The following is an 18,519-nucleotide window of genomic DNA, read 5'->3' as shown; positions in this document are numbered from 1 at the left end:
GAGGTGCTTTTTTTTTTTTTTTTTTCATCAGTTCCCAGTCGGACCCTTTTCAGCGACGCACCAGGAGCTTCCGTCCAGCTCATTCCTTCTGCATCATCAGAGTTGACAGCAAAGAAAACACACGAAGTTGTTGATAGTTCATTTCCTCCGACTTAAAAGACGACTGACGGCTCCGGACACCGACCTCCAGCACCATGATCCTGCTGACCATCATCGCCCGTGTGGCGGACGGTCTGCCGCTGTCTGCGTCCATCCAAGAGGAGGAGCAGGTATGAATGAGACACAGCTGCTCCCTCGCACACTAAACACACCAAACTACTAGGTGTTATTTGACAATGGCTGACTTATGTACGGAGGTGACCACAGACCTGCCCATCATGGATGTTTTATTTTTTATCCTGAAGTTTATCACAACGTAATTTGCTAAATAACCAAAGCTTCATTTTTAAAGTTTAACTTAGTCAACAACTAACGTTTCTGTACACGAAGTAACGTTAACGTAGTGTTGTGGGAATCAATTAACGTGTTATTAGGCCTATAATTAAAATTATGCTTATTATGTATGTACATAGATATAATATTGTTATGCAAAATATTGCGATACAATATGATATCGATCCCCAACCCCCCCGATTGTGAACCCTAAACCCCGTAGTCCTGACTGTGACTGGGTCTTGTTTACCTTTGCCAGTCAGGAAGAGACCTCCAGCAGTACCAGAGCCAAGCCAAGCAGCTGTGCCGCAAACTGAACGCTCAGAGCCCGGACCGCTGCACCCTGGAGGCCGGGGATGTGAACTTTCAGTAAGTTACCACAAGTACTGTTGTTTGGTGTTATCAGAGGGGAAAGCCGACTTTAATGAAGAGTTCCCTCTGTAATATTGCACAATTTGGTCTGGCACGTCATGCATCACCATGTTGTAAAGTCTTTATAAATAACCTCTGATTTAAACGTGTGTCTCTTTTTGTGTGAAGTTATTTAATAGCTCAGGGTATATGCTACCTGTGCCTGTGTGAGGCTTCGTTTCCCAAAAAGATGGCTTTTGCCTACCTCGAACACCTCCACAATGAGTTCTACGAACAGTATGGCAGAAAAGTGCCCAGAGTGACGAGGCCATACTCTTTCATCGAGTTCGGTAAGACTGTGTGTGTGTGTGATCCCTTTGTAGTACAGTCAGTGTATCTGCAGAAAGAATAAAAGCCTTGACTGTTTCGTACAACACATTGTTCCAGACACATACATCCAGAAAACAAAGAAGACCTATGTCGACAGCAGAGGCAGGAGGAACCTGGGGAGTATTAACAACGAGCTTCAGGACGTCCAGAGAATCATGGTGGCAAATATTGAGGAAGTTCTGCAAAGAGGAGAAGCTCTCTCTGGTAGGTACAGTACAGGAACTATTTGTTGACACAGGAACATTAATTAAACATTATCACATTATTAACACATTATCTTAATGTTTGCCTTTCCCCTGCAGCTCTAGACACAAAAGCCAGCAACCTAACTTCCTTGTCTAAGAAGTACCGCAGCGATGCAAAATACCTCAACACTCGCTCCACGTACGCCAAGGTAGCAGCGGTGTCGGTGTTCTTCCTCACTCTCATCATCTATGTGCGCTTCTGGTGGCTCTGATGGACTCTCAAACCAGGACACATCTCTCTGATAACCAAGCATTTAAACAGATCCAGTTAAATTACCACTATATAGACCAGGGTGCCTTAAAGGGTTCATATACAGTCTGTCCATGTCGGGGGTAAATGGTCTTTGCTTTTCATTTTATCCTCCCAGCTTAGACTGATGCTATACATTCAGTATAAACTGAGCCATTGATCTGTAATGGAACTTCTGTGTGTTGAAGAAAATGCTTTATGGTGAGTTCAAGTAACTCTGTTGACTGGAGTATTAAGAGAGGGTGGTGACAAACCGATGTTTACACAGCTCTGTAGGATTACCGCATTTGAAAAAAACAACAAAAAACATGCAGAGTGGGTTTGGTGAAAAGTCTTAATATTGTGACTTAAAAAATGTTTATTGTTCAAAGTTTACACTGAAACAAAGTCTTAATGAAATGATTAAATATTTATCAAATTGTCTGTTTCTACTTTACATCTGTATGTATGACATATGAACAGCATTTTAAAAAAAACATTACCCTGGTCTCTCTCTCATACACACGCACACATTCATTCAAAGAACAGACAAACCTACACAACCCTGGAGGCTGCGCTGAACAACCAGTATGATAACGGTCGATGTTGGGAGTGGCTCTGCTGGCAAACATTAAGAGGAATAGAAGTGAGATGCTGAACTTTTGTGCCAACGCAGGCTGAGCAAGTTCAGAGTAAAGAGTCAGAAGATAAAATTAAGAGGCACCTATGAATCGTGTCACTTCCAGAATTAGACACACGTAAGATAATTGGATGAATGTCAAAAATGAGTGAACGCTGTGCACTTAATTTGTCCTTGCTCTAATAAGTCATGGCTCCTGAATGGACGGGAACACTTATTTTCTCCCCACAATTCCCAAGCTGAGGGGAGCTTCACTCTGAATTGATGAGTTATCCGTGCCACAGGTAGAAGAACGGAGGTCTTTCTGCCCTTTGCTGTCTTCCTGTGTGACGAATGGACGTCAGCCACTGGGCCTATGCCACCATATCAAAGTCGTCTCTCTGCAAAAGAAACAGTGATTATTTACAAAATAAAAAAAATGCTTTATCCCCATAATAATCATGAATGTAACTTTAATGTGTGTGTTTTATGACTCAGGATCAAAGTAGAAGTGGTCATTTTCCTTAAAAAAAAAAAAAAAAAGAACAAACTGCATGAAAATCTGTGTAATCAGATTCTGAGAAAGTCACTTACCTCATCATTATAGTTCATGACATGCTGTTTGATCTTGGAGGAATCCACCCAAGTCACGAAATCTTCCATATTTCTAAAAAAAACCCAATAAAAAACAGTAATAGTGTCAACATTTGATGACTTGTCTGTGATATTTTTATGATTTTGACTGACAGGTCCAAAGAAAATGTGAAAACCAACCTTGTGACTAGAAAAGCTGGGTCTGTGATGATGTCTGGTCCGACACGCACATCTGAGACCGAGTCAAGGTCAACTACTGCAAAACAAATTCTACCTCTGGACTTAGGAAAAAGTTATTCAAATGTACTAAAGGATAAAGCTTGACAAAACAATAAAAATAGATAACCTAGGAAAAAGAGTACACCGCAATATCAGAAGGATACGTCCTTGTTCAATGAATGTGATGGCCGTCTTCAGGTTCTGAGCCATGCGGAGGTTGAGCATGATGCTGGGCAGCCTCCTCCTGCAGGAGACACACAGCTTCATGAGAGTGGGAAGAAAACAGCTGGTGGATGTTGACAGCTGTGAACTGACTGATGAATATTTACCTGCAGAAGGCAGAAGCTGTGACTTTCTCTGTGAGGGAGAGGTCCTGTTTGGTGGGTAGGAGGCCAATGCTGTATCTGACGTGAGGAGAAAACACAGATATCATCACAACTTTATAAAGAAAACTGGATGCAGGGCCGGCCCCTGGCATAAACACTCTATGCGGTTGTTTAGGGCCACAGCCGTTAGGTGGGGGGCCACATGATCAGAAAGGTACCGGGGTTCATTCAAGTCATTTAAACATACTGAGGTCTGCACGCACGCTATGAGCTTTATATGTAATTTGAAGTCAATATTCAGCTTCTTTTATCTCACATTTGAGACATTTGGGTGAAAATAGAATGGCAGAATGACAACATTTGTGCTTAAAAAACAATCTTACAAAATTTCATTTTAGACTTGTTTTCTACACGTATCTATTACTGTATTCATATCCTATTTCAAGCACCAAAAACAGTTCATTCTCATGACTGAAGGTGTGTTTTCACAAGGGATTTGAAATTTTTCAAAAAGCAGACCTCAAATTTCCAGCATTTGGCCTAAATTATTTCTTTATACAGTGTTCTAGGACAAATTGGCCTCAGTGTGCTTACAGGTGAGGTTCTAACATTTAGACATAAAACACTTGAGTATTGTTACATCTGCAAGTATCTTAAAAAGATAAATTTAAGAAAATATGTTAAATTCGAGAAAATGGCCTCAAACCTCAGAGGGCATAAACACGTCTGTATTCAGTTTTAACCAGTGATTTGGTGTTTACGCTTAGAGTGGGCCACAAACAAAAATCTTGTTTAGGGCCACCAAAATCCTAGGGCCGGCCCTGACTGGATGGTCATTAAAACAGTGCAGGTGTTGACAGATGTTCAAGCTACAAACTTCAGTGGTTATGTCGTGTGTGTGTGTGTGTGTGTGTGTGTGTGTGTGTGTGTGTGTGTGTGTGTGTGTGTCAGTGAGTCCATCAGGATATGAACAGTGTGTGACACTCACAGTTTCTCCAGCAGCCTGTGTGTACTCTGAGCTCTGAAACCATCCTTCTCGTCCAGGTCTCTGATTTTCTGGGCCAGATCTCTGATGTTACGACTCAGCTTGTTGTACCTGACACACCGGACCGGAGGAAAAACAACTCCATCAACACTGTGTCACTGTATCCGTGTTGTTGTGTTTACGGATCAATTAATTAGTCACTTGTTTTCCTGCATTCATTCAACATTTAAAGCGTTGTTTCACTTGTTTGGCAGCTAACAGACACTCACTTGGTGTAGTCCTCCCTCTTCTCGATGCGATATTTCCGTAACACTTTGACCTCATGCAGGTTGTTGTCCACCTCCCAGTTGATGAAGTCCACTTTCTTCAGCAGCTTCTGCTCATGATGCTTTAATTTACGAACCATTTTCACGCTCTTTGCTGGTGAAACCCGACGTATTTACAGGACTGTTTCCTTCACCAGGCGAGGGAGCAACAGGAAACACGTGTGCTTCTTCTTCCGCGGTCGGTTTTCCCGCTGTAGTGTGAAATGATAGAAGTGATGCTGCCCCCTACAGACAGGTAGGTAAAGTATGGAACTCAGGCTGAGAGGAGACAGCTCCACCTATCGCACAAATCATGTCTGCCTCTTGATCATGTACATCAGGCGCGGCGTTATGGGTGGGCCTAACGGGCCTGGGCCCACCCACTTGTACAACTGGCCCATCCAAAATGACAGGGTGAACATAACTGTACCGGAGAGACAACTTCATGAGCTTCATTTGAGGAATAAAGCTTTTACCTGACGGGAGACCGACGCCTGAGCTACGGTAGCTAACAGCTAGCAGGTTTTACCTACTTTTTCTCTCTCTCCCTCCCTCCCTCCCTTTCTTACACACACACGCACGCACGCACGCACGCACGCACGCACACACACACACACACACACACACACACACACACACACACACACACACACACACACACACACACACACACACACACACACACACAGCTGGTTATCTGTTGTATTGAATTTAATTGAAATTTGTTTATTTCGGTCATACAACACCAACATCAAAATCAACCATTCTGTGTGAACAGTTTAGCCAACACATATTATACACAATTGCAGCCACACACACACACACACACACACACAAAAGAAAATATCATTCAGTGACCGAAAAGGGAATAGGCTGAAGCCCAAGGCTTATATTTGCCTATCCTTTACACTCTATGAAATTACATTACCTAGAATGTCAGCAGTCCAAAATAATAAGATGAAAGTAATCATTACTGTATTTTATAATTTTTCATTATTTTACATTTCAAGGCTTTCTTAAAACTCAACAAAGAACTAGGCCTACATGTCTTCAACTCATCACTGAGCTTATTCCACATTTTAACTCCTAAGACTGAAACACATTTGTATTTTATATTAGTTCTCACTTTATACATTTCAAAAATCAATAACCCTCTTAAATTATAGTTTCCTTTTCTTAATTTAAATAACTGAAGGATACAAGCTGGAAGGCTGTTGTTCTTTACTCGAAAAATGATTTCCATTGTCTTTAGGAACACAATATCTGACAATTTTAATGCATTAGATCGTAGTGGGTTGGTAGGTTCACAATAGCACTCCTTGTTTATTATTCTAATGACTCTTTTTTGAAGTTTGATTATAGGGTCTATGTTTGTTTTATAAACATTTCCCCAAACTTCAACGTAGTATGTCAAATATGGAAATATAAGAGAATAATATAAAATATGCAGACATTTCTTATTCAACATGTCCCTTGTTTTATTAAGAATAGCAGTGGATTTGGATATTTTTCCCTTGATATATTCTATATGAGGCTTCCAACAAAATTTATGATCAATAATTACTCCCAAAAACTTAGTTTCATATACTCTATCAATTTCCACTTGATTTAATTTTAATTTTACTTCACAATTGGTCCTAGCACCGCTAAACACCATAAATTTTGTTTTCTTTTCATTTAATCATAACTTATTAATATCAAACCATTTTTTTTAGCTGAAACAACTCTACTTCTACTGTCCTCAGCACTTCCTTCAAATCCTCCCCTGAACAATATACATTAGTGTCATCCGCAAACATAACAAATTTCAACTTAGTAGACACAGTACAGATATCATTTAAATAAAGTATAAATAACTTAGGTCCCAATACCGAGCCTTGTGGAACGCCACAAGTGACTCTTCTAAAATGTGATTTAGTCTTATTAATTTCCACATATTGAAACCTGTTACTTAAATAATTTCTTAACCACTGTTGTGAGACACCTCTTATGCCGTAGAGTTCTAATTTCTGCAGAAATAAGTAATGATCGATTGTGTCGAAAGCTTTACGTAAATCAATAAATACACCAACAGTGTGATGCTTCTTATCTACTGCTGTAGCTATATTTTCAACAAAATCCATTACTGCTAAGGATGTTGATCGATTGCTCCTGAAACCATACTGATGGTCACTCAGTAGCTCATATTTATCAATGAAGTTATCAAGTCTATTTACAAACAATTTCTCAAGAATCTTTGAGAATTGAGGTAGTAAGGACACAGGTCTATAATTTGATACCATATGTTTGTCCCCATTTTTATAGATTGGAATAACTTTGGCCATTTTCATTTTGTCGGGAAAAATGCCAGTTGATAAAGATTTGTTACATATATAAGTAAATGGCTTAAGGACACAATCCATCACTTCTTTTACACACACACAGCTGGTTGTCTGTCATATCTGTTGTAAACCTTGTAATAACAGCTTGAGTACAGTTAACACTATTGTTGCTTCGGTTTGAGTGTGGATTAATTGTTAACGGTTTGTTGTGTAATGTGAGTGGTAGTCCAATATCGCGTCCTGATGAGTTGGGTTTTAATAACAGCTGATAACGTAACTGTGTAGATGGCGTGGATTGACTTATCTGTGCAAACCATTGTGCAAAACCTGTTTGTTGTGCCTTTTTGCGTGATAAGATGATTTCTTCCATTCCTGCAGCCTTTTGTCTCAATGTTAACAATGGCAAAATGTCGAGATATTTTATTACTTTATGAAAATAAATGTCTGTGAGTTAAAAAGAAGTGGGCTACGCATTTCTGATTTGATTTGGCTTTTCGTGCATTTGGTTAAACACATATAAGTAACAGGAGAGAGACAGTGAGAGCGCGAGAGAGAGACGAGGAGAGAGAGAGGTCCGCTGGGTGAGCTAGATTAACTGTTAACGGGAGAGAGAGCGGTGCACTGCGCTGTCAAAGCTTGTCTCAGCAGAAATGGTGTGTGCTTTCAAGGCAATATAGACACGAACGAGTCATTCAGGAATAATTTCCAACTCTATGTATGTTAGTGTTATTTTTTCCTAAGTAGTGGCCCATCCAAAATTACTGTGGCCCGTCCAAAATTGAAATCCTGGCGCCGCGCCTGAACTGAACAGAAGTAGAAGAAGCAGAACAGAAAATGGGTATTAAAAAAAGTAAAGGAAAAAAAGAAGAAAGAAAACTAAAGAAAGCTGCAGCTATTTTGTCCCAAAATATCGGAGAGAAGTTCCAAAAAGGGCCAAAATGGGTAAGGTGCTAACCGCGGTAAAGTGAGCCGCTGTTTGATTTTCATTGTGCGCGTGCTAGAGTAAATACGGTAGGCACGGATCTCCTGCAAAGTGAAGGTCCTAAAAGATACATAAAGCCTACGTGCTTATACTGGAAAAACGTGGAGAAAAATCACCTCCAAGATGTGTTATATTTCACTGCCGTAAAGGGGAGAAAAATCACCTTTCAGTGACATTTTACTGTAGAAATGTGGAGAAAAATCAGATTAAAGTCATCCCTGTAATAAAAGCAGTATGCTGACATTTGACCTTACCTCACATCAATTCCTTCATATTCAGTGTTTCCTCTACATTCGGGGGGGGGGGGTGTAGGAGCTGTCCATGGGTATTTAAACAAAAGTCTCTTGAATAGGCTATCAAACGAAGACAAATATGGACTGTGGAAGTTTGAATACGGTGGTTAGATACAGAAGCAGACCCGGATGCAGAAACAAATTAAAGGGGGGGCATTACATTTTTTCAGGGGGGCGCACTTTTTCAAACTATTTACTGTCTAATGTAGTGTAGTTTAGTTTATTATTATGAATCCCCATAAATATGGATTATTATGGATCCCCCCTTTAACACATTTGAGGCATTCTGGTTGTACTCTGAGGAAAATCTTTTTTTTTTAAAGCAGATTTACCTACTGACTGAGGTTCCTATCTTTGTAATTGCAAGAATGTTTGAAGTGTATGAAACTGAACTCAGAACTGGTCTAGTGTGGAGCTGTGGCTGGAGAGCAAAACCAAAACTCATTTTTTAAGTCTTTTGGCCTGGACCGGCCGGTGACAAACTCTTTCAGGCCACACTGTCTTCTTCCACACTTCTGCCCTATTCTCATCTCTATCTTGATAGCTGGAGCTACTGTCAGATATCGATATGACAGAAGGCCCACACATGCTTTAGCTTTACACTGCTGAATAGTTGGAGCAGACATGTCTTGAGATTTTCAGCCTTCTATGATAATTAGCCTATCATTTACAGCAGGTACACACACACACACACACACACACACACCAGTTACTTTGCTGTCTCTCTCTGCTCCTCTTTGTTGCTCTCTGGACTGGGCTGCCTAGCTGTTCTTTTGGGCTAATACCGTAAGTGAGCATGGACGGCCCAACTCGACCGGTGTGGACGCGCTGGTTCGAGCTGCGCGTGTTCGCTGCGGGTCGGCCTGTTACAGGTGTAACGGATGTGCACTCACTCCACCCATAAAGGACGTGCTAACCAACCTGCCAAGCAGTTGTCAACCTCTTGGCAAAGAGGTTAGCATCGTCGCCTCTGGTGCGGGAGGTCGTGGGATCGAACCCCACCTAGGGCAGGCCGTGAGAAACACAACGCAGAGGGCCAGATATGACATCGGCTACACAGGCTTGATGAGCAGGACCTCAGAGATTCAGTCAGTGCTGCGGTGATGATGGGCTAGTAAGCTTTGGGCTGTGTGCATCAGAGAGTTGAGATCCTACAGGACGAGCACCTGCGGTCATCGTCGCTAATCAAGATAGGATTAATAGAGAGTTGGCCACTCCGAGGTAAAAACCAAAACCCAAATAAAACTAGAATTGGTATTTCCTGAAGGAAATACGTGTGAATGCTGAAAGCCATTGCTGAACCATGCTGAATGCCATTGCTGAACCATGCTGAATAAGTTGACAAAGACATGCGGAATGACACACAAACATGTCCAAGGCAGGAATTGAACCCACAACTTCAGGACTGGTAACCTGACACACTAACGATATGGCCACAGAGGACCTGAGTTACAATGAGCTTTATACTATGAGGAATCAAGGACTGTCCAATGACAGCTGAGTTGGAATGAAAAGTCAAGCAATGATGTGATATGACTGAGGCAGGAATCGAACCCATGACCTCATGACCACTAAACTACTAAACCTTTACTCTGCCACTTCACCACAATGACAACTTTGCCAAGCATGTTGTCATTGATTGTAATGTGATGATGTGCTGCAAACGGTGGCACTAGCAATTAATGAGTCTTTTAACGAACACCTGTGACCAATTGAAGGTGGGGGAGGAGAGCAGAATTCAACATAACATAACAAAATTGCTCAGCTTGGATTCGAACCAGTGACCTTGGGGTTGGCAAACAGCCACCTTACCCACTACACTACAACCAGAGTTGTGGAGAAGAGAGGTTGAGACTTTAATGAATGTGAGATTTTTCAATGATGCTTAAAAAAAGAAAAAGAAAAGAATAGAAATGAGCCATTAGAAGTTTGTCTACAGATTAGAATTTGAGTAAAGTCTCTAGCAGAAAGTACAACATGAATGAGGCAGGAATCAAACCCATGACCTCATGATCAATAAATCTTTACTCTGCCGCTTCGCCACAGAGAGCACACACATAAGAATGTTGTCATTGATTGTAATGTGATGATGTGCTGCAAACTGTGGCACAAGCAATTAATGAGTCTCTTAACGAACACCTGTAACCAATTGAAGGTAGGAGAGGGGAGCAGAATTCAACATAACATAACAAAAGTGCATCCCTTGGAATCAAACTCATGATGTTGTGGTTGGATGGCAGGAACCTTTAACCACTGGCCCATGCAAATACTTCTGGAGAAGTAGAGGTTGAGACTTTGATGAATGTGAGATTTTTCAATGATGCTTTAAAAAAAAAAAAAGAGTAGAAATGAGCCACAACAAGTAGAGGACTTTTTTGTGACTTGTGACTATTTTTTGGTGAAATCAAACAAAATATAATGCCCATTTCAGTGAATTACAAAGTTGAGCTCCTTCCACTATGCTGTGAAAAAAGATTGCATTGTGGGTTAATGGCAGAGAGAGAGCACCCAGGCTGCATTTAAAAAATATTTTTAATTATTCTCTAAATCTCTTTGCATTTTTGACCAGATTGTTAGCCATAAGACAGGTGTGGCTACAAACTGTGGCTAAATCATGAGTATAGAGTGTAATTTGTGGCTGTGGTGACAGTTTTAAGACAAAAGTTCCAGTTGCTTTTTTTGGCTCTCTCCACTCTGGCTGACGATGTCACCACTCTAGCTCTGCTCGTTAGACGCAATACACAACCATTATAAAGCTGGATTTTGTCAAAAAATGTAATGATTTTAAAACTGCCAAATATCAGAAACTGTTGAAGATATCAATAAGATGAGTCATAGAGGAACACTTAAAACGTTTGTCTACAGCTTAGAATTTGAATGAAGTCTCTAGCAGAAAGTATGGTGAAGCTTTAGTGGCTGAAAGAAGTAAGAAGATTTGAAGAGTTTGAAGACTGTTCCAATGCATTCTCTATGGGGGAAAAAAAATCAGAAATAGTTGCAAAAAGTATGAATATTTGAAAAGAGAAAAGTCATTCCGATAACGTCCCGAAAAGGCTGAATGTTTTGATGTGAGAATTGTTGAAATAGCACATATATAGCACACTGCCCCTAGTCTTAACTCAAGGGTCTCTTAGGCTACTGGCTTTATTACCCAGAGTCTGTGGCTCATGGTCGTGATCAGGATATAGAACTTGCTCTTTCAAAGATAAGAACAGGCTCAAAGAACTGCATAAAAATGTGATGTGCAAAGGAGACCTCAAATGTCACGTCTTTTACAAAATTCTGTTTTGAAGTTCACATTCAGTATTTCAGGGCTTTAACCAGTGTTATTTCTCCTCCAGCAGCTCAGGCCTGCCGCTCGTCTCCAGCTGAGTCCAATCTCAGTTTAACGATGTCGGAGTCATGGCTGCACGGGGAACGAGCTCCGAGCGTCCTTTCCCCGTCCTCTCAGCGCGGCCAGCCCGTGCAGAGTCCGTGGGTGGAGCCGAGAGACTCTGTCTCAACAACCAGGTAGGGCAATACGACACAGGTGTCTGCAGTAAAACTGTAATTCCTGATTCATTGAGATGATTGGGACTCAAGGCTTCAGTCTTAATAAAAAACAGACTGTTAATTCCACATGTCTGTGTTAGGAAGTGATGATGACTCAAGTTTTGTTTGTTTGTTTATTGTTTGTTTATTTATTTTCACATATCAAAGTTAAAAAAGATATAACATATAAAATCCAAACCAATGTGAAGGGGAATGCCAAAAAACCCTCCAGGGGCTTGTAGGGTGGCATTCTCCGACTACAGTTCTAAGCTAATGAGCATACATTTGTGAGGTACAAAAGTCGTTCATACATAATAAATACAAACATGGTTTAACATGATTTAACATTGTACAATGCAATACAAAAAGCTTGATAAACATATGATAAGAAATATAAAATAATCCCAGTTTAGATAGGCAGACCATGTGGAAAGTATTGGCTGGTTAGCAGGAGAGACTTTAGTGCTCTCCTAAATTGTTGTAAAGATAAATCAAAAAAATGTACAGGTAATAAATTCCATATTCCTGGTCCACGATAAAGTATACAGAACTGTGATTGAGAGGTACACCAATATTGGGTTCTAAGGTGACAAGAGTTACGTGTGGAATAGGTGTGAAATTGATAGTTGTATGCAAATATATAATGAAAAGATGATGGAAGGAGTTTTTTTAGGGAACCATAAGTTTTCTGTTAGTAAGAGCATGAGGAGGCGTTCCCAGGAGAGCGAGGACAGTGTGGTGTCGTCGGGCGGGAAGTCGAACCTCAACTACTGTGCTGTGTGCCACGACTACGCCTCAGGCTACCACTACGGAGTCTGGTCATGTGAGGGCTGCAAGGCCTTCTTCAAGAGAAACAACCAAGGTGAGACACAACAGACATGAAGCACTTAAAGGTCCCATTTAAAGTAATTTAAAGGTCCCATATTGTATAAAGCAACATTTACATGACTTATTTGACTATAGATGAGCTTTAGGTTTTCTAATAGTTATGAATAGTTATTGTCACTCAGACTTTTGTGGATACTTAATGAGGCACTTGACTTTGATATAATATAAGCATTTTTACTATTTAAAGTCAGGGTTCCAAAGGCTTTAATACTGTGAAACTAGCAAAGCCTCAGTCCAGAGAGAAATGCACCACAGGCTGCATTCAGAAACTGAGCCTTAAAAAGTGCTGTCACATCTTTGTGATATCACAACAAGGCAGTCACCAAGCCCCGCCCACCTGGACCGACCAACCAACACTTGCAGGATTTAGTTTCTCTCAGTGTTTTTACCTGAAATCTGCTCTGTTTTATTGGAGCACTCAGAAATCAGTTGACCAATTAGACAGATTTAGAGCTGCCTCCTCTCTTCTGATTGGCTGACACCCACCTGTTGTTACTAGTAGGGATGGGTATTTCAAGCAAAAGTACTATTCGATAATTGCGGGGTACTAATTGATTATTAATTGACTAAACTATGTCAATATTATTCGGTAGCCTCTCATCACAGTCCGCACTTTGCAGAGTTTGAGCTGCACCTCAGTTTCACTCTTCACTCTTCACACAGAAGAGTCTTTCCATGTTTCTCCTTCTGCGACATTAAAAATAAATTTTAATGTCGATTTGATTTTTTTTAAAAGACTATTCGACTATTTGAAAATCATTGCCCATCCCTAGTTACTAGAGCTCCAGAGAGAACCTGAGAGAGGAGATAGAAAACTGCACTGAGCTGTATCTTACAAATACATCTTCTTATGGATCAAATAAAAAATAAAAACAGGGATTTTAACAGTGCTGCACCTCATCACTAACTGCACCCCACTACCTTTGTGCACAGAGATAGAAACCTGCAGCAGGTGTTTATGTTAGAGTGAGGCAGAGTTAAATCAGCAGCAAGAAGTCGTCCATCAGGATCAACGGTCAGTCTGCGGTTCTACAGTTTTTATTCTTCTTCTTCTGTGTTTCAGGACACAACGACTTCATCTGCCCGGCAACCAATCAATGCAATATAGACAAGAACCGGCGGAAGACCTGCCAGGCCTGTCGCCTCCGCAAGTGCTACGAAGTCGGTATGACCAAGTGTGGTCAGTGTAATTCAAAACTCTCATTAGAGTCACTGTCACTGCTTTTTCATTTTCTGTTCACAACAAACAAGAAACCAGACAAATGACCTTTCACTGACACGCTGCTCTGACTTATTTGTTCTCTCTTGACAGGTTTTCTTGCTCATTAATGAGTACTTACTTAAAGGGATAGTTCACTCATAATTCAAATTTCACTCATTATCTACTCACCCTCATGTCGACTAAGGCCTGGGAGAAGTTTCAGAGTCCTCCGTGCCTTCTCTGAGTTGCAGCGAGGCTCCGTACAGCACTGCATGTCCGTATGACGGTTGCAAACGGGGCTCACTTTTCATCATTCCAAAAGACACACCAAAAAAACATCCAAATACCTCCATAGTGCTCGTCTGTAATGTCCCTCTTGTATTGAAGCCCTGACATGAGAAATTGTTCCGAAAAAAATTAAATAAGTCTATATTTTAGGCTTGTTTGTAGCGGAAGCTCCCAGTGTCTCAGTTCACTGCTTTGCCTGTGTCTGTGCAAATCTCGCGGGATTTGCATTGACACCCAGTTCACGGCTCCGCAAATCGTGCGAGATTCTGGCAGAGCAACACTGGGAGCCCCGCTGTAACTCAGAGAAGGCACGGAGGACTCTGAAACTTCTCCCAGCCCTTAGTTGACATGAGGGTGAGTAGATAATGAGTGAAATTTCAATTTTGAGTGAACTATCCCTTTAAAAGAAATATGGATGTGGGAGATGTGGTGTGGAAACTCTGCCTTGAACAACCCTTAGAATAATTTGATTAACTGAATATTCAGATGAGTTCATATAAATATGTTGACTATTAATTTGACTTCTTCAAATGTGAAAATTGCGTTATGATATTAGAAATGTTTTTTAATAAAAATCACATCAGGTTTTGGTTTCACCTGTTAGAAACAAGACAGTGTGACATGATGATGAGCTGAAAGTGGGAGGAGTCACTGGACCAGGGGTAAATGATGGTTTCCTACCTGTCCCACCTCAGGTATGCGTAAGGAGCAGGGAGGCTACAGGAACCCGAGGACGAGGCGTCTGACCCATCTGTCGTCACCGAGCAGAGCTAACGGACCAAAGGCTTTGACTACGGCGGCAGCAGCAGCAGTGGCGGCCGAGGGTTTGTTGAACGGGCCGCAGCGACCGGGGCTGTCCTCAGAGCAGCTGATCAACAGGTTGATGGAGGCGGAGCCGCCGGAGATCTACCTCGGGATGGACATGAGCCGCCCGCTGACCGAGACCAATGTCATAGAGTCGCTCACCAGCCTGGCCACCAAGGAGCTGGTTCACATGGTCTTGTGGGCTAAGGAGATCCCAGGTGTGTTGGCTTATTAAGATCTGGTGTTTAACCTTTTCATGCTCCATCCATTTATTATAGAATAGAATAGAAATACTTTCTCTACACTAATCCAGACACATGGGAGCAGCTTGTACTCGTCTGCCAATCTTATAGTTTGGACAGTGAACTCTCCACATCTCCTGTAATGTAAGTGATTTAATGACGCACCTGGATATTTGCTACATTCCCTCGGTCTGTTAACGACTTTATCTGGACCAGACACGTTGTCGTCTCTGCATCACTTGGAGGTAATGTTGTGAAACTGGAGGTGGACAATGAACTGCAGCTGAACTGTAATTAGCGCCTGTGTCTGTGTTAAGCCGACGTGCTGGTTGATTCAGATTCAGACGGCGTCGCTGGTCCAGACAAACATTACGACTCTGGTTGGTGCAGAATATTGGTGATTGACCAATCAGAATCGAGTATTCAAGAGAGCCGTGTTCTAAATAAATATAATTTCAGTTATTGGATATTAATTCATAAAAACCAATAAAACCTGACACTTAAAGCAGAAGTAAGCGATCGGGTCATTTTGGCTAACTTTGTTAGTTAGCAGCCCCCGCCCTCGTCCTGGATCTATTGGTCCTCGTCCTCTCTCCTCATTGGATAAAGCTTGTAGGATACAAGGAAGTATACAAGAAGTTTTCTCCTTGGCTTACAGCAGAGCAGAGTGACTGACAGACCCGTGTTTCGGACCAAACACTCTATGTAAGTGATTGCTGTCGGAAGATATAACTATTTAAGACTTATATTAACACAAACATTCCGCTTTCTTCTGCTTTAACACTTGTTCAAAGTGTCTGATGTGAAATTATGAAAAACACTTTGTACATCACTAATCTCCAGACAAAAAGACAAAGACAAACGTTTTTCAGTGTAGGAGAAAAATTACTCAGGTTCTGTTTCATGAACTTTATACTGCAGATTTATCGTCCTTCAGCGTTTTATTAGACTGAAGTGAACTTACTACAGTGATGGTAGAAACTCAGTGATGGTCTGTGGGATCATGTGTTTCTCCTCAGGGTTTATGAAGTTCAGCGACTTGAACCAGGTTCACCTGTTGGATTGCTGCTGGCTGGAGGTGCTGATGATGGGGCTGATGTGGAGGTCGGTGGACCATCCAGGGAAACTCAACTTCTGCCCCGACCTCAGCCTGAGCAGGTACCAGCAGCTGACTCTCACATCACGTCACAGGTCGTATTAAACTTCTTTACTCTGACTTACACTCCTCATCTCACACATCTCAGTTAATTAGAATCAATTAGAATCTCCTCTTGTTTTCCTCTATAATTATCATCAACCTCAGTCTTTTCTATGAAATTATTCGGAAAACATGGACCAGTAAAAAGGAAGATTTACAGTCTTGCGTGTGTCTGTGTCCTTGTACGGTAGAGAGGAGTGGAGCTGTGTCCAGGGCTTCGCTGAGATCTTTGACATGCTCATCGCCGCCACGTCCAGAGTGAGAGAGCTGAAGCTGCAGAGGGAGGAGTACGTCTGCCTCAAGGCCATGATCCTCCTCAACTCCCGTGAGTGTGTGTGAAACAACAGCAGAGTGTTTGATTGGTATCACAGCTTGTAATCCCGTGTCCCGAGTCCCTGAACGGACAAGTGATACAACAAGTTTTTATTATTTTTAAACTCATTTTATTTTAAAAAGAAAAGAAAAAATTTGACTTCCTTCGCTGTGATTTAGCTAATTTTCATTAATTAAAAAAAAAAAAGAAAGAAAATCCTGGCAAAAAAAGAAGAAAGAAAAAAACACTTCTGTACATTATTGTAAAAATTTCACTGAAAATGTATTTTTTGGCCCTTTTTTTCCCCTTTCAATTCACTCTCCTGGTTATTTTTTATTTTCCCAGACATAAGCCTGAGCTCCTCTGAGGGCGGCGAGGAGCTGCTCTGTCTCCTGGACGCTCTGACGGACGCTCTGGTTTGGACCATCACCAAGTCGGGCCTCACCTTCCGCCAGCAGTACACCCGCCTCGCTCACCTGCTCATGCTGCTGTCACACATCCGCCACCTCAGGTACAGTAGAACGAAACTGAGGACGTCCTGGTTACGTAACATCCAACCATCCAAAGTTCTTGCATTGATTTGTCTTGTCTCGTCCCCTGTGCAGCAACAAAAGCATGGACCACCTGCACATGAAGATGAATAACATGGTGCCGTGCAGCTTTTTGCTGGAGATGGTGGACGGCCACATCAAGCACAGCTCCCGCCTGCCTCACCGGGCGCCGCAGCAGGACGCCACTGGCCAGCTTGAGACTCCCGCCTGGACCCCCGGCTCGGACACAGGCCCCTCAAACACCTGGTTGACTTGAGCTTATAACGAAAATTTATTCATGTATAATCATCAAATTAGTGTAGAACCTCGACCCTAAACACAATAAAATCTTGACTTTAAATCCACACACCGTGGAACCGGGGGGGGGGGGGCCCATGGCCCGGGTAACTTTTGTGCTCTGATTATTTTATGAATAAAACCTGTAGTAAAAAGTTGTAGCCTATCTGTGTTTTTAAGAGCCAAGTCACCACCACACACCTTCACTGCTGCCGATAAAAAAAAACTGTCACCGAGTGTCATCAAGTGCATTGTTTATCAATACGTCATGCGTGAGTGTCTGAGGCCTGTATCACGAAGCGAGCTCAGCCTACCCGGGGGTTACTCTCAGCCTATCCAGCTGAACCTATCCACAACACTGTCACTCCGGATCAGCGGTACCACGACGCTGGTTATCAACTCGGTAACTCAACCCGGGGTTGTGAATCTGTGAACGCGCACGTATAGAGGGCGGATTCAAGGCAGCTGACAAATCACAAAGAGAGCACCTACGCGTCAGAGAGAAGAGGTGAGCGCAGCGCACACCTTATTTCTCCTGTGAGGAAGAAAAAAAAAGAAGCTCGTGGTCCGACCTGACCCGAGTTATTAAATGTTTACGTTTATTTAGAAGAAGTTTAATTGGTGCTGATTAAACTTGTAGCCTAAATGAATGCTGCTCTGGATCCGATTCTTTGATTATATTATGATTCTTTAAACAGTGGCCAAACAACAGAACCATTTTTCGGCACACACACACACCCTCCAAAAAAAAAAAATTTGCAGAAGTCCGGGCTGTGAGAATCGGCAGCCTACCTCTTGTATGGATAATCAGTGTGATAATCTAACGGATTTGATCTGTCCCGGAAAATCCGTGCGTAGAATTGGGTAGGGACGCTAGGGACACGTCCCTACCAATATTCAGCCGCTGTGTCCTCTCTCCGTATTGTTTAGTCAAAT

The 18,519-nt window shown here is 41.9% G+C and overlaps 3 protein-coding genes across 3 annotated transcripts; 2 read left to right on the top strand and 1 right to left on the bottom strand.

Annotated features, from left to right (window-relative positions):
- Window positions 1-34: 34 nt before the first annotated feature.
- On the top strand, window positions 35-2,104 carry sec22ba (SEC22 homolog B, vesicle trafficking protein a). Its single transcript, XM_085804385.1, has 5 exons — window positions 35-269; window positions 692-801; window positions 973-1,133; window positions 1,231-1,377; window positions 1,476-2,104. The coding sequence occupies exons 1-5, from the start codon at window positions 195-197 to the stop codon at window positions 1,628-1,630; spliced, it is 648 nt and encodes a 215-aa protein (XP_085660511.1). The 5' UTR covers window positions 35-194; the 3' UTR covers window positions 1,631-2,104.
- Window positions 1,784-4,909, bottom strand: imp3 (IMP U3 small nucleolar ribonucleoprotein 3). The gene is made up of 7 exons (XM_085804386.1): window positions 4,660-4,909; window positions 4,394-4,501; window positions 3,409-3,483; window positions 3,244-3,323; window positions 3,041-3,092; window positions 2,861-2,933; window positions 1,784-2,667 (listed from the first exon to the last, which is right to left on the bottom strand). The coding sequence occupies exons 1-7, from the start codon at window positions 4,794-4,796 to the stop codon at window positions 2,641-2,643; spliced, it is 552 nt and encodes a 183-aa protein (XP_085660512.1). The 5' UTR covers window positions 4,797-4,909; the 3' UTR covers window positions 1,784-2,640.
- A 6,773-nt stretch (window positions 4,910-11,682) lies between these two features.
- LOC146970745 (estrogen receptor beta-like) lies at window positions 11,683-17,563 on the top strand. The gene is made up of 8 exons (XM_085805947.1): window positions 11,683-11,801; window positions 12,518-12,684; window positions 13,774-13,890; window positions 14,895-15,221; window positions 16,265-16,403; window positions 16,635-16,768; window positions 17,102-17,267; window positions 17,362-17,563. Exons 1-8 carry the CDS (start codon window positions 11,683-11,685, stop codon window positions 17,561-17,563), a joined length of 1,371 nt encoding a protein of 456 aa, XP_085662073.1.
- Window positions 17,564-18,519: the final 956 nt, after the last annotated feature.

Source organism: Trachurus japonicus, chromosome 17, assembly GCF_045865225.1.
Source record: "Trachurus japonicus isolate A0001 chromosome 17, Traja_1.0".
Classification (NCBI taxonomy): Eukaryota; Metazoa; Chordata; class Actinopteri; order Carangiformes; family Carangidae; genus Trachurus; species Trachurus japonicus.
The sequence above is the reverse complement of the archived record's forward strand: the minus strand, read 5'-3'. Positions and strand labels throughout refer to the sequence as shown.